General features: G+C 39.0%; 1 protein-coding gene across 1 annotated transcript in view; it reads right to left on the reverse strand.

Annotated features, from left to right (window-relative positions):
• pde1cb (phosphodiesterase 1C, calmodulin-dependent b) overlaps window positions 1–25,354 on the reverse strand; it is an 80,379-nt gene that overhangs the window by 11,762 nt on the left and 43,263 nt on the right. Inside the window, exons 4-8 of the mRNA XM_034555396.1 lie at window positions 5,050–5,163; window positions 3,796–3,978; window positions 1,969–2,035; window positions 1,695–1,811; window positions 1,040–1,180 (exon numbers count right to left, since the gene is read on the reverse strand). Coding sequence (XP_034411287.1) covers window positions 1,040–1,180; window positions 1,695–1,811; window positions 1,969–2,035; window positions 3,796–3,978; window positions 5,050–5,163 — 622 coding nt within the window. The remainder of the gene's footprint in view (window positions 1–1,039; window positions 1,181–1,694; window positions 1,812–1,968; window positions 2,036–3,795; window positions 3,979–5,049; window positions 5,164–25,354) is intronic.

Here is a 25,354-nt window from a genome sequence, read left to right on the forward strand (position 1 = left end):
GTAGTCTAAGTCTTAGTCCTGAGCTAAAAGAAAATGAAGCATGGACGCTTGTTGTTATATTTTCTTGTAAAAGTAATTATTTAATTATAATAAGTGCTTTTTATTTATAGGTGTTCACATTTAACCACATTCAACCACATTGCAACATCCACACACCTGTGAGTGGGAATTTTCCTGTGATGTGTATGCATCTGAGTGCACTCACGTACACAGAGTGGGGATTTAGCTCAGGACGCCGAGTCGATAATGGTGACTAATCAACAGTGGGGATGGGGGAGTCATTAAGAATAGGGGGGTGGGTGGGGGCAAGATGGCCGAACCATCCTTTAGTATTTTTTCTCATGGGGCCGGCTTTATGAATGATTTGCTGATTGTTGATTTAATGGAGTCTGGAGGGCCTGCAAAATGATAGATGCTGTTCTCTTGCTCTCCCAGGAGCATGTGGTTCTAGCAGTAATGTGGTTTACTCTGCAAGGCACTGCCCAAAGAAACACACTATGTCGACAGCTGTCGCAGCCACCTTATTACGGTGATTAAATAAAAACACTGCAAGCGGGGGTGGCCAGCTGGTTGGCTGCAGTTGGCTGGTTGGAGACTTTGAACTCGGCTGTTGCGAGGCTAAGGATTGTTTGTTGTTGCAATGAATGCAGCATCAGAAATACCCTAAAGTCACACCAGTGGGAAGCAGTGAAGTATGGGTCACCAGAGGAAAAAAGAACAAAAGCAACATGAAGTAGATGGATAGAAATTAAGCGACGTTGAGGTAAGAACACCAAAAAACAATGACCCTTAATAAGTGTCACATTTTGACAGATAATTTTAGTAGAGTGGGTTGATGTTCACAAACCTATCCTGAGAAAGACAGGCTATCACTAGAAGACAAGCTACAATAAGATTGGCATACGGCAGCTGACAGAGATGTTCTGAAAGTCATGTGGATAATATAGACTAAGCTTTCCCACTGGGAGCCAACGCTACGCCTGTTAAAATGGGTTTTATAGGTGTCTAACGTGTAATTGTACAGTCTAATCCTACTCACCACCATGCCAGTCTTGAGTAGCAAGTAGTGTACAGTCTGTGTGACATCAGCAGCGTGCATCAGGTTGTGGTAGGGGTTTTTATGTTTGCTGTATCCCACTTCTAGGGCCTCCACGAATGACACCACCGCAGAGATCGGGATCTGATGGCAGACAAAACAACGAAGACAAATGACTGCCAGCTAAAGATAGTAAGAAACTTCTTAAAGCTATTGAGAGATTTCAATGATGTGTGCATGCAATTTCAATACACGCACAGTCCCCGCAGCATCTGAAATTGATGTCATAAAATCATGGATCGTGAATCATTTAGGCTACTGCAGACTACGATTACATATTCATGTCAGCTTCATTGCCCATGTCATTTACTCTAAGAGGCTGTCACTTAAAGTGAAGTGTCCTCAGCTATAAGATGCTGTGGAGATTCAGATCCATCAGTATCAGATGAGATACTGTATGTCCATCCCCCTTCATAATAGAGTCATTGTTGAAACACAACACGATCCAACACTTATGAGACCGTGAAGTCAGTGTGCTGACTTCCATCAAATCAGGCTTGATGAAGGGGAATTGTGAAGGTTAATGTGACCTATACTGAATATTTATATTTTCTCATATATATATATATATGTGTATGTTCTATCCTTGTGGCTTTACCTTGAAACGGCTAATGAGGTCGTATCTTGTCAGCAACTCGTAGAATATGAATTTAAGTGCGTGATCCCCGCTGGCCTCATTCAGAGCGAACACGTCAAACGACCACTTGTCCACATGCTGTGAGGGGAAGAACATTTTAAAATAAATGTATTCATCTCTTTAGGGGGGAAAAATGGTAACTCTGGGTATATTGTCTTGATTATAGCACAGGTGTACAAAGTTGTAATTTCATATCGGAGAGCTTTCGCTTGGATGTATGTGCACATGTTTATACCTTAAGCACAGATATGACAGAAGGGGGGTAGCTGAGTCCCACCATATTGGAGGTGCGTCGGTACATCCTGTTTGGATGAGATGAAAACATGAAATGAAGCTCGCTGCTGAGTGTAAAACACCAAAGGTTACCACAGCAGCCTCGAACCACGGCCTGGAAGGTTCCCCACCAAGACCTTTTTCACAGGCATATTTGTCGAATGTGAAGGATAGAATATAGAATACAATAACTTCCATGAATGCAACGTAATATAAAGCGTGCCATTTTGTCAGAACAAGAACTTTTTTCCAAGTTTAAAATGGTGGACACCTCATGCTCCATCACTGTTCCACCTTTTCATTTTCATCCTCCCTTTTTCCCAATCTTTCTTCATTTTAAATGTCTGAAAACAGACGGCCCTCTGTAAAAAGAGATTAAGAAAGATTACAGCTTACATGTTTCAGGCTTACTGATTTGAACAAATGCACGTTGCATGTTAGTGTGTCTTGGAGAGGGAGCCATTTGCAACTCTCTGAATGATTGTGTTTAGCGGGGCTTGCCAAGGCTGTAATGGGCGACTCAGGTGATCGAGTGACTGTTCAGAGAATACAAACACATTTCCATCCATCCATCCATCCATCCATCCATCCATCCATCCATTTTCATTACCGCTTATCCTCATTAGGGTCACGGGGGCGCTGGAGCCTATCCCAGCTGACATAGGGCGAAGGCAGGGGACACCCTGGACAGGCCGCCAGTCCATCGAGGGCACATGTAGGGACATACAACCATTCACTCTCACATTCACACCTATGGGCAATTTAGAGATCAATTAACCTGCAGCATGTCTTTGGACTGTGGGAGGAAGCCGGAGAGCCCGGAGAGAACCCACGCTGCCACGGGGAGAACATGCAAACTCCACACAGAAGGACCGCTCCGACCGGGAATTGAACCCGCGGCCCTCTTGCTGTGAGGCGACAGTGCTAGCCACTACACCACCGTGCAGCCCAAACACATTTCCAATAGACTGAAATGTGAAAAGACCAGACCAGTTTTCAGTCCCACTCGTAGTGCTCTGGAGTTTTGAATTGTCTTATCCAGCTTCTCGGCTGCCATTAGTTTTAATTTAGTAAAGTACAAAGTTGAGATATTTGAGAAATACCCCACATTACCACATTACCAACAATAATCTAATTTAGACGATTCCCTCTCCCCCAAATCGCCCCCCCCCCCCCCCCCCCCCATTCACTTACAGCACTTACTTCTACCCATAGAATCTATTTATTGCATAATATAGATCAGTCAATAATTTATTCAAGAGTGAAGAGTAAAGTGAGATTTTAGAGACTGATGAATCGTTGATGGCAATAGACAATTTTGTCATTTATAAAATCTAATACATTGCATTGAGTGATCGTTAGATCGTTAAAAAAGTGTACATGGTTATATTGTGGTCACTAAGTAGCGTATACATTTCGGGCAATCAGGACACTCCAATGAAATGGCAAACAGTGAATAAGGCACTATTGTCTGCGTCTAACACTTAATTTAATTAGCAATTACTTATTACTGTTATATTATTAAGTGATTAATCGATTGGTCAATAACACATCCAACAAATGTGAAAAGAATTGTATTTCATTTTATTTTTGGCTGTCATTCATTATTCAAGGCCAAACTAAATATTGATAGAACCGTTTCAAGTCTGGGCTACACTTGAACAATGATAGATTTGTGACTTCAGTAGGGGAAGGACAAAGATGACAATCCATATTCATTATTTAACATTGACGACTACTTGCCGATATGTGAATGTGGCCGTGTGCTTGAGCATCACAAACATGTTACCTCTCAACAAATATGCCAGCCTGGACGGCGTGGACGATGCTGCGGAAGCGAGGTTTCTCTTCATTGCGGCGCAGCATCAGGCCCATCTGGCGCGTGAAGGTGGAGGCCAGCCAATCCCGCACCTCTGAGGGCACCGACTCTGACTGGATGTCACTGAGCTCATCTTCTGTGTCCACCAAACGTCTGGAAGAAGGGAGAAAGGAGGGATGTAAGGTAAAAGAGAGACACATAGAAAAGGGAACACAGACAGATGCAGATGCTTACTAAAATATCCAGCCCTTATTGCAGACAACTCAAAATCCCAGCGCTATCCATCAAATAATATCACCTCTTATGTAACATTAAAACATCCCAGGCCTTTTGAAACCCCATGATGGGGAGTATTTAAATCCAATTGTGTGACATACTTCTCCACAGCTACCCTGTTGTGTTGTCATGCACAGCGGATCAAGAGCAAAGCCTGTTGGTCTCCACCCTCTGAACTAAATACATGTTCTTATGGCATAGAGAAAGCATTCACATCACACTGATAATCATGGTGCTACATGGACTCTGCATCGGATAGTTCGTCATCCTTCATCTTGGAGTGGTCCTGCCATTGCTGGCCCTAATCTGCAGGGATCTAGATGACGAGAGGCTTACATAATTCCATAAGCCTGGTCATATCTCAGATTCTGGACCTGCACTACATTATTGACATACATTGACCTTGTATATTCCCTAACCGTCACCATATCAACAGCGATCATTCCATGACATTTCCATGACAATAGGCATCATATTTGTCAGTGGTTAGAAGTATTTAGGTTGTTTAAATAGCAATACAAATTTAATAAATACTCCATTATGTTTAGAAGTATTGCATCCTCTATCTGAAAAGTTAGTTGTAACTATAGTTTAAAAAAAATGTCCCTCTGAAATGTAGTGGTAAGTAAGTACAATACCTCAGTAAATTATCTTTTTAAGTACGGTTTCCAACGTGCCTGTTACACATTTAGTTATAACTTTAGTCTATCATTCGTCATAACGGTGTGTGATTCTGTAACCAAGCCGAGCACAGGATACCGATGATCGTCATCCATTTTCCAAAGTCTTGTTTTGGTTAGTGCTGCACTATTGTTCTCCATAAATGGCTCCATTTAAGCATCTTTGAGTGTCTAGAAAAGCGCTATATAAATTCAAAGTATTATTATTATTATTAGAAATGAACCATGTCAATACTTGTTTCGCTGAAGAAAGCTGTTGTCGACTTACCTCGTCTCCTCGATATAAACAGATTCTAGCACCAACGCCGCGTACTCCAGGTTCTTCTTGAGATCCGTGAGGGAAGCCTCTCCTCTCTCCAGTTGCTTCACCAGACATCGTAATCTAAAACAGAGATTCAACGGTCATTTAACAAATGGGATTACTTTCCTGCCATCGCTACACAATGAATTAATTGCAATTCATATTGGATTAATCTGGTCTGAGTTCCTGGTGTACTGGGCAACATGTTTTGTTTTCTTCTGTGTAAATAACCCACGTCAAAATATTTTTTGGAAAAATGGAGAAAAGAATATATTTATAAAATTAAAATGTGTCACTGTGGACCAGAAGGTTGCTATATAAGGTTGTCATCAGATAAACTGAATTGTCAACCACAGTTGTAATAAATAACATAAATAATGGCCGCATGTATCAGCTAGCTCCAGAGCTCTGGTTTCATGCATTCTGGCAGTTATGACAACTCAACATGTCTGCAGACTCTGCTTGGGCTCATTTGCGTTTCAAATTAAAATAGTTTTAATATTGCAATTCGACTACGTGGCTTTTCAAAACATCCATTCCATTTTATTGAATTGCATAGCTAGATTAGTGACACCTGTTCTGCCCTTGACTGATTCAAATTATATTATTGTAAGTAGACAGTAAAGTGATTTAGAAAGTTAACACAGCTTTCATGGTGTCAGAGATGTGCAAGCAATTACTGATTTTGTGCGTGACAGCTTCAACGTTTGCAAAGAAATACTGATAATCACCAAATATACAACTTAACTTTATAAAGTGTTGTATGTACAGTTAACTGATTACGTCCTTAGATGATACATTGCAGCATAATGAGGTTTGCAAAATATATTATGTGGTTTAGGTTTACCTGTAAAAGAAAAGTTTCAACATTGCAAAAGTGTAACTGAAAGAATCAATCATATGTTATATATTAACACTAATTTACTTTTGCCCGTAGATCAATATGTGTAATGTTATTCCAAATATGCTCGAGCCCTGGCAAAACCCCACAATATATATACACTGAAGAGCAAAGCAACTTAACATCAATTTCTGCACCCTGCAACCTCTTGCAGCATCCCACCTGCTGCTGTGCTGGAGGTCATGCGCTCCCTTTCACAGTGAATGCCCACAGAGGCTATGCTTGTTGTTAAATTATTAAGTAGAAGGGTGGAGAGAGTAGGAAGTTTCAGATGCTCTCATTGATTACATTCCCCGGCAGCAATTTTCACCAAGTAAATGCTGCAAAAGGTTTCTGTGAAGAAGGTTGGAAAAAAACCTCAATCTAAATATTCATGAATGTAGTAAGGCTCCATTTATTCTTTCTTTATGGCCACAATTGGGGTTGGGGGCTGGTGGATTGTGTGTATAGCAGTGAAACACCCTCCAATACCAGAAAATTATTATTATTATTATTTTGAATGTCAAATGAAACCCTCAAAAGTAGAGGGATAGCATGCAATTTATCTCTATATCTATCTGCAGAACTTCAATGGAAACCACTGACGTACAAATATCAATCTGCAGAGGATCACAAACATCATTCAAACACATTATCTGAGAACAATGAATGTCTCCACAAACGTCCATGGCAAACCGTTGGATATTTGTTGAGATATTTCAGTCAGGACCAAAGTGACAGACAGACCGACATTGCCCTCCGTAGTGCCATGTCGCTAGTATTGCATAAAATAAAAAGGCAAACGTGATTGCATGAACAAGATTCATCTGTTCCTTTGAAGAGAACCTTTAAAGTTATGTTCACTTGTTTGCAGAGGGAAAAAGGGGATCACACAAATGTTCACATTCAGTGTTACTCACCTAAATGTATGTGCGTATCCTTGAGGTCTAACAAATGTCTCAAGTTTATTTCCTTCATCGTAAATATTTGGAGGATTGATTTATTATTCTTTTTTTTATTACAATCCAGCAACGTTAACCTCCATGTTTACAAGCTTGCAGTCCTCTTCTCCCCTGACCACATTTGCAGCATATCTTGGCAGGTTACTGCCACCTGTTGATCTCTAAAATAATGTGACAGAAGGGATTCTACACTTGAAAGTACTACAGTGAATACCCTAAATATTATTTCTGACTGATAGCCGACCCTTGTTAATGATCATCAACCATTAACCAAAACCTTTAGTGCCATGCATGCAGTGTGCTGGGATTGAAGCCATAACAAGCCGCCCAGCAGCAACAATTACTGATGCACAAAACAGGCAACTGACTCCCCATTCATCCATACCAGAGAGTTAGGAGCCACGATGTTGCGAGCATTGCCATTTAACTTAGTTGTGAACATAGCAGTGCAGTGTGTACATGTTTTTGTGAATAAATATTACAACTCCTCAAGAACCAAAGCCCACTTCCTGTGTCTTGCTTGTTAGCCCTAAAGTTAGCAACAACTCCAGTTCATGTTCACTTAAGGTGGGCTGAGCATTAAGGTAGACCAGCCATTCTCCTGACAAGCAAATCCTTTTGAGCTTTGCTCAACTCGTAAAACAAAATGTAATATTTCTTTTAACCATTTCACTGATAGCATTGATTGGTCAAAATTGGTATTGCTGGTTTACGATTAGAGGGTTCATTATTAACATCCCTATGTGAAAGCATTTGTAGGTCTGCGCAAAAAATAAACAAAAAAGGGACAGATTTACAAACAAATTAAAAACAACCAGCAACGAGAAATCTAAAACCTCTCAGCTATTTTAAGAATCAGAAGGAAGTGAATGGATGAAGAGTAAGCTGCATCTCTGAAATCACAGTGCATGCTGGCACTAATGGTGGTTATTAAGAGCAGCTGTGTGCCAGTGAGCTTCCCTGCTAATACACTAGAATAAAAAATACCCTCCCTCAACAAAGCTCCTTCTCAGACTATAATCACCAATCATCACGAATGTTGAAATTTGATCATTTGGTTATTTGCTATGACTTAACAGCCTGATGGTGCTTGCACACTGTGCTTACTTGGAAAGCCCATGTTGAATGACAGTGAGTGCTTCTGTAAAAATGCTTTCTCAGGCTCCTTCATTTTGTTTGGTTAACAATAGACTAAATAGATAATTTTTTTCTAAGGGTTTTCTAGTGAGAATTAATGTTATTTCAAAGTGTTGAGATAAAAGCAGAAACAAATTAGAGAGAGAAAGATTTGTTTCCTCACATCCCTAAAATAGCATTCTGAAGGGAAAATCTGATACAACCATTCAACATGAAGTTGACTAAGAACAAAGACTTGTGATGACAAGCCAAGTGCCAAAACGTACAATAAATCACCTACTTTCTGTATGCGACTGAACATTTATACAGCACACACGTTACAAGCCGAGCACAGCAGAAGCAAAAATCATATGAATTCCCTCTAGCCAACATGAATACAAGCTGTTATTGTTCTCTCTAAAATATACAAAAGATAGATTTTGAGTGTATCATCCAAAGGTTAAACACAAAGGCTGCATATTCTCCTGAAATCTACAATCTCCACACATTCATTCTTAAGCATCAAGAGAGTGTCATATGCTCTGTACAGATAGTCCTATAAGACACATTTGTGATTTTGGAGTTATATTACGAAAATGTTGTGGCTACAACTCAGTTTCATAACGCAAGCAGCTGCAAATCCTGTCTATTTTCAGTCTGAACAACACTCTGTCATCTGCAAACTGATGTAGTTAGAAGGAGAGCTGCAGGAGGAAACAGGCCACAGCTCATAGCTGCAGTTCAGGGTCTTTGCTGTGTGCTTCTCAGACTTATGATGTGCTTTCTACAGTTTGAAAGCTCAATGTTTTACGCACAGCTAGTTATGGTTACTGGACAGGCACGACTGGTAAAGCTTGATGTGCTGATATCATGGTGTTGAAATCCACCTAAAGATCCTTGCATGCCTACTTGAACTGTCATGATGTGAGATATTAAGGTGTGCATGTTTAATATGTCATCACAAACCATTGGTCTTTATATGTGAACAGTAATGTGGCCTAACAGTGAGTCTCTCCTGACTGGAAAGTGTACAAGGACAATTTTCTCAAAGGTGTTTTAACTGCAGAAGTCAGAGTAACTGAGCTTTTTAGGTGGGGAATGTGCATGTCTGAGTGGAAAAGCAATGTTTTGCTTTGAGCAGAGTGTACACAAAATATGTAGCAGAAAAGTGCTGTACTGCTGAATATTGCTTTTTATTCCAGCGATCCCAGATGACATTGGGCAGACCATTCATGCTCACATCCACATCTATACATGTTGATAGTATATTTAATATATTCAATAGAGAATTTTCAATGTAGAGTTCCCAACTTACTTTGCTTTGGACTGTGGGAGAAACCCGAAAGACCCAGAAAAAAAACCATGCGAACACATGAGAACATGCAAACTCCACAAAGGAGGCACGTCTAGACCAGGTATTGAACTCTGACCCCTCTTGCTGTGTCGAGGTGCTAGCCACCACACTACTGAGCAGCCCTATTATTATTAAATATTATTATATCAATAATTGTTATTATTATTATTTAAGGTTAAGCAGACCAGTGACTGAGCCCAGCAAATACATGAGCCTCCAGCTGTCTGCATCTATATCTGAAGAAAGGAGATTTTTTTGTTTTCCCTCAGGGAGGGTGAGTCGAGAGCACAGAGAGAAGATTAGAGTAGGTATTCAGCAACTCCTTTATTCTCATTGCCGCCAGATCTTTAGCCTTTACAACTGCTCAGAAAGCAGTTGTAAATACAAAAGTGAAAAGGACTGGTGCCGAACCAGCCGCCCTGCAGTAGACAGTGGGGCTCCACAATGTTAAACCTCCCGACAGCTGCTGTGACAGCCAGAAGTGAACATGAAAAACAGAGAAATTAAACAGCAGAGGGTAACGTAGCAACAACTTTCTCCTTCCTCCAACAATTGCTTTGTCACTCGAGAAGAAAAAAACACTCCCTGCATATCCACAGAGAAAAACATTGGAACAAAATCAAATGTATTTCATTCTGTCCTAACTCATAATAAAAACTGGCTCATTTCTGCTTTGAGAAGCCGCAGAAACAGTGAGAACTTATTTCCCACCCAGCAGAAACGGAGGTAGAATAGATGGAGCTTGTTGAGCAGAGAGCGCTGCCAGGATGCAAAAATTGGTCGCCATCTGTGTTCTAATGACATTCTAGCGTAGACGGTGTGTAATCAATGGCCCGGGGTCAATGTAATCACCCGGGAAGATAAGCGCGCTTTCAGGGAGCACACACAGGTTTTCAGGCTGATAAGCGAAAAAGACCTGTAAAAACATAATGACTAAGTTAAGCAATGGAACCACTGATGCTGCAGCCTCGACCGTGATTTGTGACTGCAGCTGAGAAGAGGTTCATCTGTAATATAGAGTCCTGGGATGTCTACATTTTAGCAAGACAGATCGGGGAAGGCCGGGATCTGAGTCATGGTTTAATCTGGAGTTGGCCTCTGATCAACAGAAAACAGCTCAGTGTTGAACTTCTTTTCTGTTGTGAACAATCAATTCAACCCCACTTAACTTATTGGATTTCCTCTACATCAAGAAATGGCTTGCTGTTGGAAGAATAGGCCTACTATGGTGTATTTGAATGATAGAAACAGAAAGGTTTTTAAAGTTCTTTACATTTTTCTGTATACAATTGTTTTTGAAGGAAATTTAGTTGTGTAGCAGTTGTTCGATACGGTCTGTCCTATAGTAGACAAATAAAAAAATATCTTTTTAAATAAATGTGAAGCCAGAAGCCATACGTCTGTCAACTGACAGAAAATCAATGTGCAATTATGTTTCCAACTTCTCAGTTGTGATAAGTGGTTGCTTAATTTTGTCTTACGAGAATTTAGGAACCGTGAGACAAACAACACATGTTTGCCTTTGTATGTTACATTCTTATAAATGTACGTGTTTAACCCATTTTTCTATAAACACATAATAAAGACGTATTTGTGAAAATAACTTTTTTTTCCTACAAGGTTTTTCCACTTTTTAAAAAGTTTAAAGATTTTTCATGAACACAACACATGCTACAGTTGCTCCCGAGCAGCTATTTGTAAAGTCCTATTAGTTTACTTTTCTGTCAAGCAGTAAACATTGATATCTAAATGATTTGACCCTGCCATAAGCCCAAACATTTAACATAAATTAGCAGTAGATATTTCAAATGAGTACAGTTTGAATTGCATTACCACACCAGACATTTTCATTACCAAGCAAGCAAGTTAGTTATGTGAAGAATAGATGATTTATATGCATACAAGCAGTCTAGTTTTACATAAAATGAAGCTAAAAAAAAGCTTTTTGTTAGAATATATGAATGAGTTCCCTCTGAGCTGTTGAGGGTAAAATATTTAATATGAAATGTATTGTTGTACAATGCAAAATATTATCTTCAGATTCACAAAACATTTCTAGTACAGACAGTACAGGCCATTGTGTCCTTCCTCCTCTCTTATTCAGTGTTGCTGTGGAACGTGAGCTAAATGCTTAAATAGTATGCAAACACAAATGTGACACCCACACTGAACACATTGAGTTGGCCATTTAGTTTTGGGTGGGAACAGCAACAGCAGGCACTGGCTGAAGGTTTTTGCTGCCGTTGATGGCTCTAAATTAAATTAACTATTTTGTCACAGTGCAAGGGAGCTGCACTCTCTGAACAATATTGGTAACTCCTTTAAAAGTTCCGATATCTTTTCTAAACAAAGCTTTTCCCGTGGGAAGTTGCAAATGACAGATGTGACAAGAATGGCGGGGGACAGAAGAAAACCTTAAAAAAGATCAGTGGTTGGCTGAATGCAGCCCACTTATGTCAGAGACTGCCAATCAAATCCACAAGATGAATGTAAAAAAAAAAGAAAGAAAAACTAAATAGCAGAGAGAGAAAGTCCTTTGTCCATACTGTAGATTCAGTATCTACCTGTTATACATGGCACCAAACAGAAACCCACAAGCTATTTTAAGATATCATGCAGTCTATTTTTTCTGTCATCACTGAAATTAGCAATGATGTAATACACATTTCACTTAAAACTTTACTCCAGTTTTGGTTAATTTAGCAGATGCAGTACTGGGTTAACTCTTCCCAATGTCCCAGCAATATTGGTGTTAATTGTTTTTAGATATTACTGCTGGGTTACTTACCCAAACTTACATTTTGTTAATTCCGACCAAGTGTCTGACACAACACGCTGATTTAAAACAAATCTGTTAATTTAACAAAACAATGTGACATTCAATGTATTATTAACAATAATGTATAACATGTGTATTTAAAAAGAGCTTGAGTAGCCTACATTAAAACAGGTAAATACCCAACATAAAGAATAACCCATTTTCTTGGGTGGTTTTGTACTCTGTAGAAAAGCAGGAATTGACCCTGGGTCATCACATCACTCATCCATTAGATTCCTGCTGTGGAGGATGATGAGATTTCCTGCATACATATATTGGAGATACCTGGCACGGGAATGTGTTTTATTGCACGCATATGTTTTTATGGTTGTCTGATCTACTTTATAAGGAATGGCGCTCTGTCACAAGGAGAGACGCCAGCGTGCATCAAAGATCTTTAGGAGAATTGATAGATGAAGGTTGTGTTTGTATATTTTGTTGACTCGCTCTCGTCACTCTAGACATTAGCGGATTTTAAGTTGCCATGACGGACTCAAATAATCAATGTATCAATATATACTAATAATGGTCAAAGATCTTGGTTGTGTAGCATGTACATAAAACAGAGACTTACACAAGTAACAACTTGACCTCGACCTTGTATACCACCACCTTCAGTCTCAGCTCCAAGTAAGCCTATACAGTTGGCTATAAGTTGGCTATGCAGTTGGCTATAAGTTGGCTATGCGTTGGCTATGCGTTGGCTATACAGTTGGCTATACAGTCAGCTATAAATTGGTGATAAGTTGGCTGCACAGTCGGCTATGCAGTCGGCTATAAGTTGTCTATACAATCGGCTATGCAGTCGGCTATACAGTCAGCTATACAGTCAGCTATAAGTTGGCGATACAGTTGGCGATAAGTTGGCTATACAGTCGGCTATAGAGTCAGCTATGCAGTTGGCTACAAGTTGGCTATACAGTCGGCTATACAGTTGGCTATAAGTTGACTGTACAGTCGGCTATACAGTTGGCTATAAGTTGGCTATAAGTTGGCTATACAGTTGGCTATAAGTTGGCTATAAGTTGACTATACAGTCGGCTATACAGTTGGCTATACAGTTGGCTATAAGTTGACTTTACAGTAGGCTATACAGTTGGCTATACAGTTGGCTATAAGTTGGCTATAAGTTGGCTATACAGTTGGCTATAAGTTGGCTATAAGTTGACTTTACAGTAGGCTATACAGTTGGCTATACAGTTGGCTATAAGTTGACTTTACAGTCGGCTATACAGTTGGCTATACAGTTGGCTATAAGTTGACTTTACAGTCGGCTATACAGTTGGCTATACAGTCGGCTATACAGTTGACTTTACAGTCGGCTATATAGTTGCCTATATAGTTGCCTTTAGTGCGGCTGAGAAGCATTTGCTGCCAGTTTAATACCCCAGCTTACAGGTGCTCAGGCCTCAAGGACCTGACCCAGAAAGAGCATAACTGGGAGACCAGAGTAAGAGCTTGGCAGGCAAACCACAAAGCTCTGGACAGGAAGTTGAAGAAGGAGTTGGCCAAGAACAAACAGTGGGAGAGGAAGGAAGGCCAACCTGGCCAATGAAGAACAGAGGTGGGAGACAAAAGTCAAACAGGTGGTGGACGAGAACAAGAAACTGGAGGAGCTCAGTCTGAAAATGTTAAAAAAGAGGATAGGCTTCTTGTTTAGCAAGAAGAAGACTGGCGAGAACCAGACAGCTACAGAAAATAAAAAGCAAAATGTAGAAGAAGAAGATAACAAGGAAAGAATAGTAGGAGAAGGCTTAGATGAAAAAGAAAGACAAATGAGGAGAAGATAGAGAAAGAAAAGGAGGAGAAGAAAAAAGATTTTTGAGCTGGATGCAAAAGAAGCGGTGAAGTGGAGGAGGCTGCTGTTTGTTCTACTCTACAACTGTTTCTCCCTCAAACTAACTCAGCATCTCCCTCTTTCCATGCACCCTTCCTTTACTGCCGTGGAAAACTATCAACCTCACTGACCCTCGCAGTGTCAACACACACACACACACACACACACACACACACACACACAATAGAGAGAAAAACCACACATACATATTAAATAAACAACCAAAGTGACAGTAGTCTGGTTACTACATTTCTCAAAATGTGCAGAAAATTAACAGTCAGACTTCACTTCAGATCATTTTGCTCCAACCAATAAAGTGTGTGTATGTGTGTGTGTATGTGTGTGTGTGTGTGCATGAGTCACTTATTGGTGAACCAATTTCTGTATCGTATACTATGTATACTTCAATTTTAGCTTTTTGATGACTTAATGATTCCATGGCAGTATTGAAATTAAACGTTGTTGTAGTGATTGTTGATGCATTATAATCTGTGGCTGATGTTTGTGCAGGTTGAATGGTACTTTAATGCAGCTTTGGTAAGTTTTACTCACTGCAATATTTCTGTCCATGAAGTTCAAGCATATTTAAACCATTTACTTCTTGCTGTCATTTAGAACCCATAATGTTAAAAGACTGCTTTGGGCAGTTTATGAAGTGGGTGTTTTCGGTGGAGTCAGATTTGTACTGATATATATATGCATGATACATATGCACGTATGCAGCATTAAGAGTGTGAAAGTGAAGAGCACAATCACTTTATCAGCAATATGACCCATTTTAACAACATATAAAGAATGATGTGACAGAATTGGAAACGGGACAACAATCATCTTTTTATGTGTCAATGGTCACATCAATGTGGACATAGAGATGTAAGCCGCTCAAGAAAAACAGCAGCAAATTCCAACATGCACATAGTGACTCAATGAGAGGCGATGGACCATTTGGCAACCACAGAGGTGGGTGTTTGATTTACCAGCAGCCAAGTCATCATTTTAAAAGGTTGAGCATTCATCTGCCATATGGGCTTTTAGTATCCTGCTTAACTCTGAAGTAAAGCATCATGAAATTGTATTGCAACCCAAGAATGTTAATTCAAGTGCAGTCTGTGGTATCCAGATATGGTTTATTTCACAGTAGATGATCAAAATGGAATGGAATATGATTTTGTTTAAAAAAAATTGTCTGAGAACATTAGGTTTTGACAAGAGATCAGAGAGTCTAATGAATATAATAGGAATGGGTGTAAGTGTGTGAGTTGTTGTACAGCTGTATGTGTGTTAATGAACAAGTGCAAATTAATTTGTGTTGAGTACACAAGAATCAAAAGCATTTTCTAAATCCAAACTACATTTCCTTTTAATCCCAGTAAGCAATTTGAGAGTTCTAGTTCTGGTCATTTGTAGTGCAGGGAAATAAAACAAAGCCAAAAGCTTAACTCAGCGAGTTAGAATGTCAAGCTTTGTGAACCTGTGTGTGTGTGAGTGTCAGCAGGATCTGGTCTTCAAAGTGACACAATACACACCAACACACTGCTGGCATAATTGAAGGAGCATTTTACACTTGCTTGGAAAATACTTTTTAAGGAGGGATATTCAAAAGATGATCTCACCTAATGCGTGACTAAGAAATGAAACTATGATTAGAACACATGGTTCAGGTGATGCACTCAATGCAAGTGGCTAATCTCAGGGTTAAGATTAGGAAATTAAGGTTGTCCAAGAAATGGTGTTAATATATTACTAATTGTTATTACCGGATGCGTATCAATTGTATGATCGTTTGAGTGAAGGAATGATCAATGCACACAAATTGTAGAATGGTGGTTTGGTTTAAGTGAACTATTGGGTCAATCAAATGGTACTTTGGTTAAGGTTAGGAAGATATGTTGGTATCAGTTCAATTCTAATATTAAAGAATTCAAATAACGTGTCCTGTCTTGTGCTTCAAATCCCTTTTGACTTTTTAATATTCAACCAAGACCACGATCTTTCTCAAACTTTAACCAAGTGCACGGAGAGCCTAAACATAAACATAAAACATATGTCACTTTACTTGCTATGAACAAATAATAATTTGCAAAAGTGTCTAAAAAGTATTACCATTTGGGACTTGGAAGAAACATTCATTACTTTTTTTTAACGTTGATTTAAAATGTTTCGCTCAAAATGCATTTTCTATTGAAAATAAAAAAAGTTCAGTAATTGACAGGATCAACTTTGTACAGACAATAGACAAGTTACATTTTGGGTTGGGGCGGTATTAAGGCATTACGGTATGACAAGGTATTTAGAAATCCTGCAGTATGATTTACAATACTGTCATAAACACAGACACTCTGGTCTCTGTGATGGTGTATTGATGTGATGTTATGGCAGCTGAACTCAGAGAGATGGCCCATGAGTGTTTGGCTCTTCTCCAAACTATAAAAGCAGTTAATAGCCACATGATTTTATTCAGCTGCCAATCTGCCACCAGCACCAGCACGTCGTCTCCGTTCAGCCCACTGATGTGTTGGTGCTGTCGGTATGTGTACAGTTTTTATCTATTTGTCGGTGAATACATGCAATGCATAAAGTGCGACTAAACATCATATTGTAGTAGCCCTTTACAAAATCATGTATGTACGTCTCTTCCCTTTTTCCAGGGTGAAATCAGCACAAATATAATCACTGTGAAAAACACAACTCACCTAACATGAATGCATGAAATCTAAAGAAGGCAGACGTGGCCAATTAATGTTGTGACCACATCATTAATTAGCAGAAGAGGAGAAATGCATAGCAATGGAGAGGAGGTCAAATAGAACCGAACAAAGTTACAGAACAAATGCGACCGCACTGGAATGGAGCGTTGCGTAATTAGGGATTTAATGGCCTCACTAATGACTGTACTATTGTCTGCCTTTTATTTTAAAGTGGTTTGAGCAACACATTATGGAAAAGCAAAGTGTTTTTGAAATGTGTATGTGATCTGTAATCATTTCACATCACAGTCACACAGCAGTGCCAGAGACACAAATATTTGACATGCTTTGTAGGACCTTTATTCAATAAAATGGCGCAATATGATTCATTCAATAAACAGCATTCCAACTTAGAATGACCACCAATATGGAAAAAAAAACAGTTAAACTTTAAAAAGACACAATTGTCGAACATCAGCTTTGTGATGAGGATAAAGTGTATTTGGCCCTTTTTTTTTGCAACGTTTGCAGTCAGTAGCCACAACTGATAGTAAAGCTTTTAAAGGAGTTCCAGTGCAATGATAGCTTTGACATATATTATTACATAATGAATAATGATCTACTTTAAACATGTTTCTAGTCTGCTGACAAACTTGTGACTACCTAAAATATCTAAAATCCCCTACAAATGTGTGCTATACTACAAAATAAGTCAGCAGTGATATATAAGTGAACCACATTTTTTATATTAGTGTGTGAAGTCAAGCAAAAAACACAGGTCTCTTTATATGCAAAACATTACATACTACATTAACTTTTTTCTCCAAACCATAACACCATTGTTTGCAGGAAGAGCAGAGAGAATAACATCTATAATCACCACTGTGAAGCAACACACAGTTTATATTTGCATAAATAGCTGGAAATATACTGCAGCAACCAGATAATGTTTCTGTTATTCTCTCTGTGATACTTCATTAACAAAGCCAGCTGAGTGAAGCATCTCAATCAAACATTCAACACACTATCACACAGGAAGTCAAGTCTGTTGGTCCTTGGTGTGTCATCAGTGGCCTGACGAAACAACCCAACTGCACTAATTGACCTCACCGAGTTACAGCTCCGATTCCAACAATTCACATGAGGAAATGGTTATGGAACATACTGTATCCACTATATCTACAGTATGACACCATTTACCTTGCACCATATGTGTCCGTATAATGTCCACTCTGAATAGACCATACAGTATTGAGTGTCCTGGAGAGGATTAAAAACCAAGCGCCAAAATAACAAATAAACACACCACAGCATCTCTAATCTCGCGTACAAATCCGCAACTTGATTTCTCTCCAGCGACCATAACTACAGTACTAGCTGTGCTGTCAAAACACGCTCTCTCCCATGACATGTGTCAGCGCTGGAAAAATAATCCCTAACGCTCTGTGGGGAACGAGTTATATAACCTCAGAGATGAAAAAAATATGCATACAATGGCCAGCGCAGGTCTATATGAGACAATGGGAGAAAGTGTATGTGTACATGAGTGTAACAGTATGTCTGACACAGTGAAGGTTTTAATTAGCCTACTGGAATTTAATTAAAAAAATGAAAAAGGTTAAAGTTGGGATTTCCTCGAGATATGGATACAATTTATACTCACCAAAATGTGGGTTATAATTAAGGGAGGAGAGAGATAAGAGATTGATTGTGAGATAGAAAAATCCTTTTAGTTTACATATATTTTGCAAATGGCTGAACAATTCACATTGGGAAACAGGATTACTTGAACATTTTTATTTCATTATATATTTCTTTTTGTTTTGTTTTTTGTTGGCCAACCCAAAATGTAGCTTAGCACTGGTTGCCTGGAACAAAACACCAAGGGAACTTTTTACTTTGGATTTTGGATAATTGCAGAAAAGGTCTGCGGCATACACAACTTTATGATATTTACACATTTTGTTCAGCAAGATAATCTTCAAGTGAACACCAATTTCGAACACCAATTTCGAAAAATAAATAAAAACCTAATGTCAGGCTATAAACCAACAACATGACGGTTGCATTAGCGTGAGTATACATACCAAGGCTGTAAAGGCCGACATCTCATATAAATAATCAGGTAAGAAAATATTGATGAATCCCTGATCATGCAGTACACACAGTTTAAACACAGATGTGTGCTTCTGTACTGTTTGAGAATGTGGCCCATTTGCTTTGTTGAGTAAAATCAAAATGAAAACTCCAAAGGGGACCTTCAATTTTGGAAAATAGTGCGCTTTAATATTTTCTTTTGTAAACTGGTTCTCCTACGTTGTTGATAAATGATGTTTGGCCGTGTTTTGTCAGTTCATTCAGAGTCTTCTATGTCTCTAATTTATAACAAGGTCATTACATGCCAGTAATTCACTAACACCAATATAATAAGGTAAAACCAGATTTGAATTCCCATGCCAGATGAGTCATACAGGCTAGAGATTAAAGAAACTGCTTTTTCTGTTTGTGTTAGCCACGAAGACACACAAACACATACACATACATCTGTACTGACACTCACACACAGTTGTGAACCTGCAGGCAGTGGTAAGGCTTGCAAAAGCAATTGTGTGTAAGTGTATGTTTCACTGCTTCAAATCCTTGCAAATTGTCTACACAAATCACAGTGGAAAAGTGGTTCCTCAACCCCAAACTACAACCAGGGGGGCCTTGAGCAGACCACTTAACCCCCAGTTGTCTCATCAATGCTGCTCATTGGTCAACAGTAAAACAAAAATAAACTGCAGGCAGCTGCCAAAAGTCTAATGATGTTAAGTAAAGTGTTGCTGAAGACTTGTACTTGTTGAACCCAGAACTAAAGGCACACAAAACAAAAGACTCACATTCTACAATTAGATCTAATTGCTGTGTAACACATTACATTTTTTAATGATCTCAGAAAAGCGATCCACCTGCAACACTGGTCTAATCATCAGATGTTATTTTTAGGGTTCTTTCCTTCACGGATTAGCTAGCACCACAGTGGATGCCAGCAACAGGTCATTGCCAAATGCTACTGCTAAGCTAACGATTACACCATGGATTTCCCCCAGCCTGACGGGCCTATGTGAGTACAGCCAACTCAAATCTCTGAACAATAACAACCGCTCTCCGGCAACTGCGATGTGTAAAAAGGTTATCTCGTGCTGTGGAAAGTGAAGATGAATTGCTAAAAAAAAATGAATTGCAGATTGATGACTTTGGTAAATAAGGTGAAGTAGCACAAATCATAACAAAGCCATCGCACAGGCATAGATGGAGGGTGGGCTGCAGTGCTAGCAGACAACACGGAAAAGAGGTTGTTTATTGATAGGTATTTGTGCATGTCACAGTCATTTCCTCAGCTGATCGTAGATTAGGTGGAATTAAATTAGACTCTACTTCACAAAAGGTCTGTTTCAGTAGCAAGTAGTAGTGGCATTATTCAAAAGTTTGGATGTGAAAATGGAGTACATCAATGATTAATGAAATATGTATATGTATATATATATATATATATATATATATATATATATATATATATATATATATATATATATATATATATATATATATTATAGATTCATGAATATACTGTTCAAATGGCTGTTTTTAGCAAAAGATTTGATGTGGTGTGGCAGGGACGACTCCCGAAAGCAGGGAAGGTAATTCCCCCCAAAATGTCTTGAAAGAAAATTGAAGATATACCTTTAGAAATACTGCAAAAGAGTGGACCCCCTTCCTGGGTCTCTACAGGCATTTATAACCATGCTATCTCAACACCTGTAATCCCAATTTGACTATATTCCTCACTACCACATTTGGTACCGGGTCATTTTATTTTAATTGGACGTTTACTGTTATAATTGGACTCCCTGTTGTTCTTGTCTTGTTGTATGTCTTGCACATCTTGATCCTCCTACACCTCTGTTTCTGATGACCACATCACACTCTGTTTGTCCTGATGCAAGGGCTCCTTCACCTCTCAGAATTTGAGAGACTTGAGGAAACCCTTTCTCCTGTGCTGCTCTCCCATGTGGTATATCATTTCACTCAGGACAGTAATCTCTGTCGAAATCTCACACTTATTGGCCAAATCACTGCAGCTCAAGACTTGCTCTTTTTTCAAGCTGTCTGGGGCCCGAGGTGGTGTTGTCTCCTCCTCCTCCCAGGCCGGAGTTTCATGCAAGAGGACCTTGTTTGTGTCCACCATAAACAGACATCTGACATATTCAGAGAGCATGCTCTGAAAGGGCCAGCATTATGGTGGAAGTCACTGACCTGTTTCTGAGGTGGCTTTTTGTCTATGTGAATGGCATTATGGTTGTGCGAGGGTTTCATTGTGGGGCGAGCATTTCAGAGGTTCTACTGAGTTGATGGCTTGGCAGAGGGACTCAAAAACCTCCTCATAACAACTACTTCCTAGACAGTGCACATACAAACACACACTTCGGGTGAGGGTGAGTGTGCCAGTTTAGCTTTTTTCTGTTATTAATACATGCTGTGTATCTTTCTTTTCTAGCCTTCACATGAAGATTACTGTATGTTATAATGAAAGACACAAGACATAGTCCCAATTCATCTGACAACAATTATTCAGTATTGCTCTCACTCTTTCCTCTGTTCCTCCCCTCAGCTTTCACTTCCCTTGCTCGCAGAATTAATTGTATTAAGAATCCTCAAATCATATTACATCATAATCCACAAAAAATGACTTTAGCAGGTAAATCCGATTTTGTGCTGATTTAAATGCCCCTTTAAGGAATCTACACAAAATCCAGACATTTCCCCTATAGCAACGACAACAGGATACAACAACCTTATAAAACAGAACAAAGTTTGAGAACTCTGAAGTATCCCAAATAAACTACACCTGGCAACTTTGCAGGTGTTCTTGACAAATGTGGGGTTTTCAATGAACCCCATACACTATAATTATGTTGAGTAACACTATCAAAGGGCAGAGTGAGACCAAGAATCTGGAAAATAGGGTGAATATGTAATTATAAGAAAGTGTGTAAGGTGTACTGTTATTTGGACATGTATTGTGGGAAATGTACACATTGAATGCATTCCAGCTCTAACACGATGTACAAATAGCAACAACTACAGCAGAGGATATAACAATATATGAGCTGCAAGAAAATGCAAGGTTTAACATTTAGTGGGACCCAGGGAGGGTTCAACTGGGGAAATTGTAGAGCGATTATGGAGCGTGACAATCGACTTTGACTGTTCTTTTATGGGTTATTTAAGTATGTGTGTTATTTCGGTGATAAAGACCCAGAAGCCCTGAGAAGTTCAGTTTTGAAGGTTATCGATAGATACAGAGGTGGGTTGCGGAAGGTAATCACATCCCTGAAGGAAAAACAAAATGGCATAGGTGACTTGTGGATGGACACACACATAGGAGAGGTAGAGAAAACAGTGCTTTCAATTAGATTATCTGTTTGACTCCAAGCCAGAACAGATGTAAAATGCTCTGAGTCTATCAGAGGTTATTATGACAGTAATCCAGACATAGTGATAGCCAACTATGGCTGACTGTGTCATTTTGTTGATGAGAACAGGTGTCGAAAACAAAGGCTGTGTCCTGAACACGGTGCCCTATCCTCTTGAACTGAATCAGATATGTTCATTATATTATTCTGGTTTATTCTAAAACGCAAAGAGGAAGAGAGAAGGAGATATATAGAGAGAGAAGGAGGGGGCATGATAACACAGCTATCTCTGTCCTTGTCGCACACACACACACATGAACACACAACCACACAGATGGATCAATAAAAGCTGAAAAGAGGTGCACTGTGGTGAGAGAGGTCATCGTTGCTCCGTCCTTCAACCTCTGGACAAACAAAGACATCAGAGTGCACTTTATATGGCAATGGGCCACACCACACAACCCAGAAGACCTTGCAACCGCAGTTTATCCCCAATGGATAATTATTCAGTCCATTTGGAGTGCCTCACATGTGAGCATTTCAACACTCGTAACTGTCCCTGGTAACATGGGAAAAAATAAACATACAAAGATACCTCTTGAATTAAGAGTTTGTGTCATTGGGTATTTGTACACAGTTGGTACACGATGGTCAGCACCCATAGAAAACGGGGGTAATGAAACTTAGGCATAACATACAGTTTTTCAATACACTTTCAAACCTCTTTCCAAGCCGAAGGAGAGTATGAATTAAAACATGCATATTTCATAGAGTATTTAAATAATTTAAATAGGTTGTAAAAATAAATCATTAATGTATGTTCCTCTCCCATTCATTATTTCACTATATTATCAACTCCAACTTTTCCTTTTTTTATGATATTCTTATTTTTAAAACATTCATCATTTCATTTTCCATTTCCCATAAAACAACATATTTTGCTTCACTTAAAGCGACAGTTGTGTCTCGAAGCCCCAAGCAGTCAGGGAGTTAAGTTGTCAGTCCATCATTCTTACTTTTACAATTTAATTGCTTTGTTGGAGCAAATCCACCCTCAAATGCTAACTTTAATCTTGCATTTCTGGGAACAAATTGTAAGTTATTATGAAAAGAGGATAAACAGCATCAGCTTCCATTGAAATTCCAGAAGTAAAACACTCTGTCAGCACTCATAGATGCATCTATGAATAAAGCGCAACTACTGTAAATAAAGACATTGATGTTGCTAGTGAGTGGTAGTGGGACTACTTTCTTTTTAAATGACTTTGTTCTTATCCACACCTGTCAATCAAGCAGTGGTGGAAGAAGTAGTGAGACGACACTCGGCAGTCCGCGAACTTGTTACTCTCGCAATCAATATTAGCTGCTGAAATCTTAATTAGTTTAGATTCATCTGACTGCTTATAATAATGAAAAGGTAGCCATGTGCAGTAATATAGAACATTTAGGATACAATACATTGAGATGCGGCGAAAAATTGAATTTGAATGCAAGAATCCTAACCGAATTGGATTATGGGGACAGTGAAGATTCACACCTCTGTACTTTAGTACTGTAACTTGAGTAAATGTAATTAGTTATGTTCCACCACTGCAATCAGATGTGCATAAGAGCATGCACTGTGAATTCTCTTTAGAATTCACCATTATTTAATAATCATGCAGGGAGATGTCCATCACTTTATTGTCCTTCAGAAAACACAGTATATGTAGCGCCTTGAAAAAAGTACTTTTTCTTGCCTTTGTTCAGCTGTGGGCTATAAATATGTAGCCAAAGAGAGCCGAAGATACAGTCACTCCGGGGTGATGTAAAAGTGTTCTCTATTATTACTTCACATAAAAGTCGACAGATGGTTTTGATGCAAGTTCTCTCATTGTATATTGGTTACAAAGAGATGATTTTTCCCTTCTTTATATTACATTTCCATGTAAAGCTCAAAACTGTATAATGTTGCAACATCTGCTTTCAACTACACTGTGTTATTTGTGTTCAATGAGTCAAGAGAAGAATTAAAATCTCCCTAAACCCTACTGTGTTAGCATGTGCGTGTTACACTGTATGTGTCAGGATATTAAACATGGTTGAGGAAACGTGTGAGGCAAACAGTGTGAAGTCCCCATGAATTGAACTGTGGTAAAGTGAACTACTGTGCTGAATGTTTATTTTCTGGAGAAGGATGTTTATTCCAGCCTGTCCGAATGAGCGTTTAAAAAACGGTGACAGAAAACAGAGACCTAACTGCGTCACTGCTGGGATTCACAGCATTTCTCCTAAATGAACATCAAAGTAGGAAAAAAGCAGGTTTATTCACATGGTCACACATTCATACAAAGCAATGCGGGAATAATCACAAACTCAGAAAAGCCCATATGAACATTTGCAAACTTGTCACACTCTCTGACGCACACAAACAAACACGCGACTGAAGTGTTTATCAATCTTTCCATATTTGACCAAAAAGCTTTCTACCAAGTGACAAAGAACATGTTTCACTTTACGGTGCCAAATCATTCACCGTCCACTGTTTACATAACAGCTATGAAGCAGCAAGCTGCAAACCACCACATCGCTAATCAGGCCATTATCTACATGGCTACTATCCAACAGTCTCTGAATGCATGCTTAACAAAACAATTAAGAGATGGTGAGCCCAAAACTTGCTATAAAGCTGCGTAAAGCCGAGCGGAGCTGCAGATTCAGGAGATAATTCCCTGGAAGTAGCTAATGAGTGAGTCATCCGGCTTCATTCTCATCTCTGTTGAAAGTTGCATCACTACAGGTCGAGATTTGTTCCCAGATTGATTTAGTTCTGAAGTTGCTGTTAAAAGAGAGATAATTGTACTGTTACTGAAATATTCATTTTGTAACGTGTAGCTTTAAAAGAACTATTAAATTAATTGTTATCTATGATATATTCATTTAATAGTAAATTAGTAGTTTTCAGCGGTTTAAAAAATGCTATACCGTATATAAAGTTTATACTGAATGTATTATGTTCAGTGACAATAGTTTAATTGCTTACCGCCAAAATATCTGATCTTTTTTATGGTTATGTGTAGAGGCTGGCAGCACTTAATGGTTTAATACAGAGAAAAGTCTGCAGTGACGTGAGACACAATGTGTTTATTAACATGCAAACAAAACATCGATCTTTCCCTT

This window comes from Cyclopterus lumpus, chromosome 17, assembly GCF_009769545.1.
Source record: "Cyclopterus lumpus isolate fCycLum1 chromosome 17, fCycLum1.pri, whole genome shotgun sequence".
NCBI classification, from domain to species: Eukaryota; Metazoa; Chordata; class Actinopteri; order Perciformes; family Cyclopteridae; genus Cyclopterus; species Cyclopterus lumpus.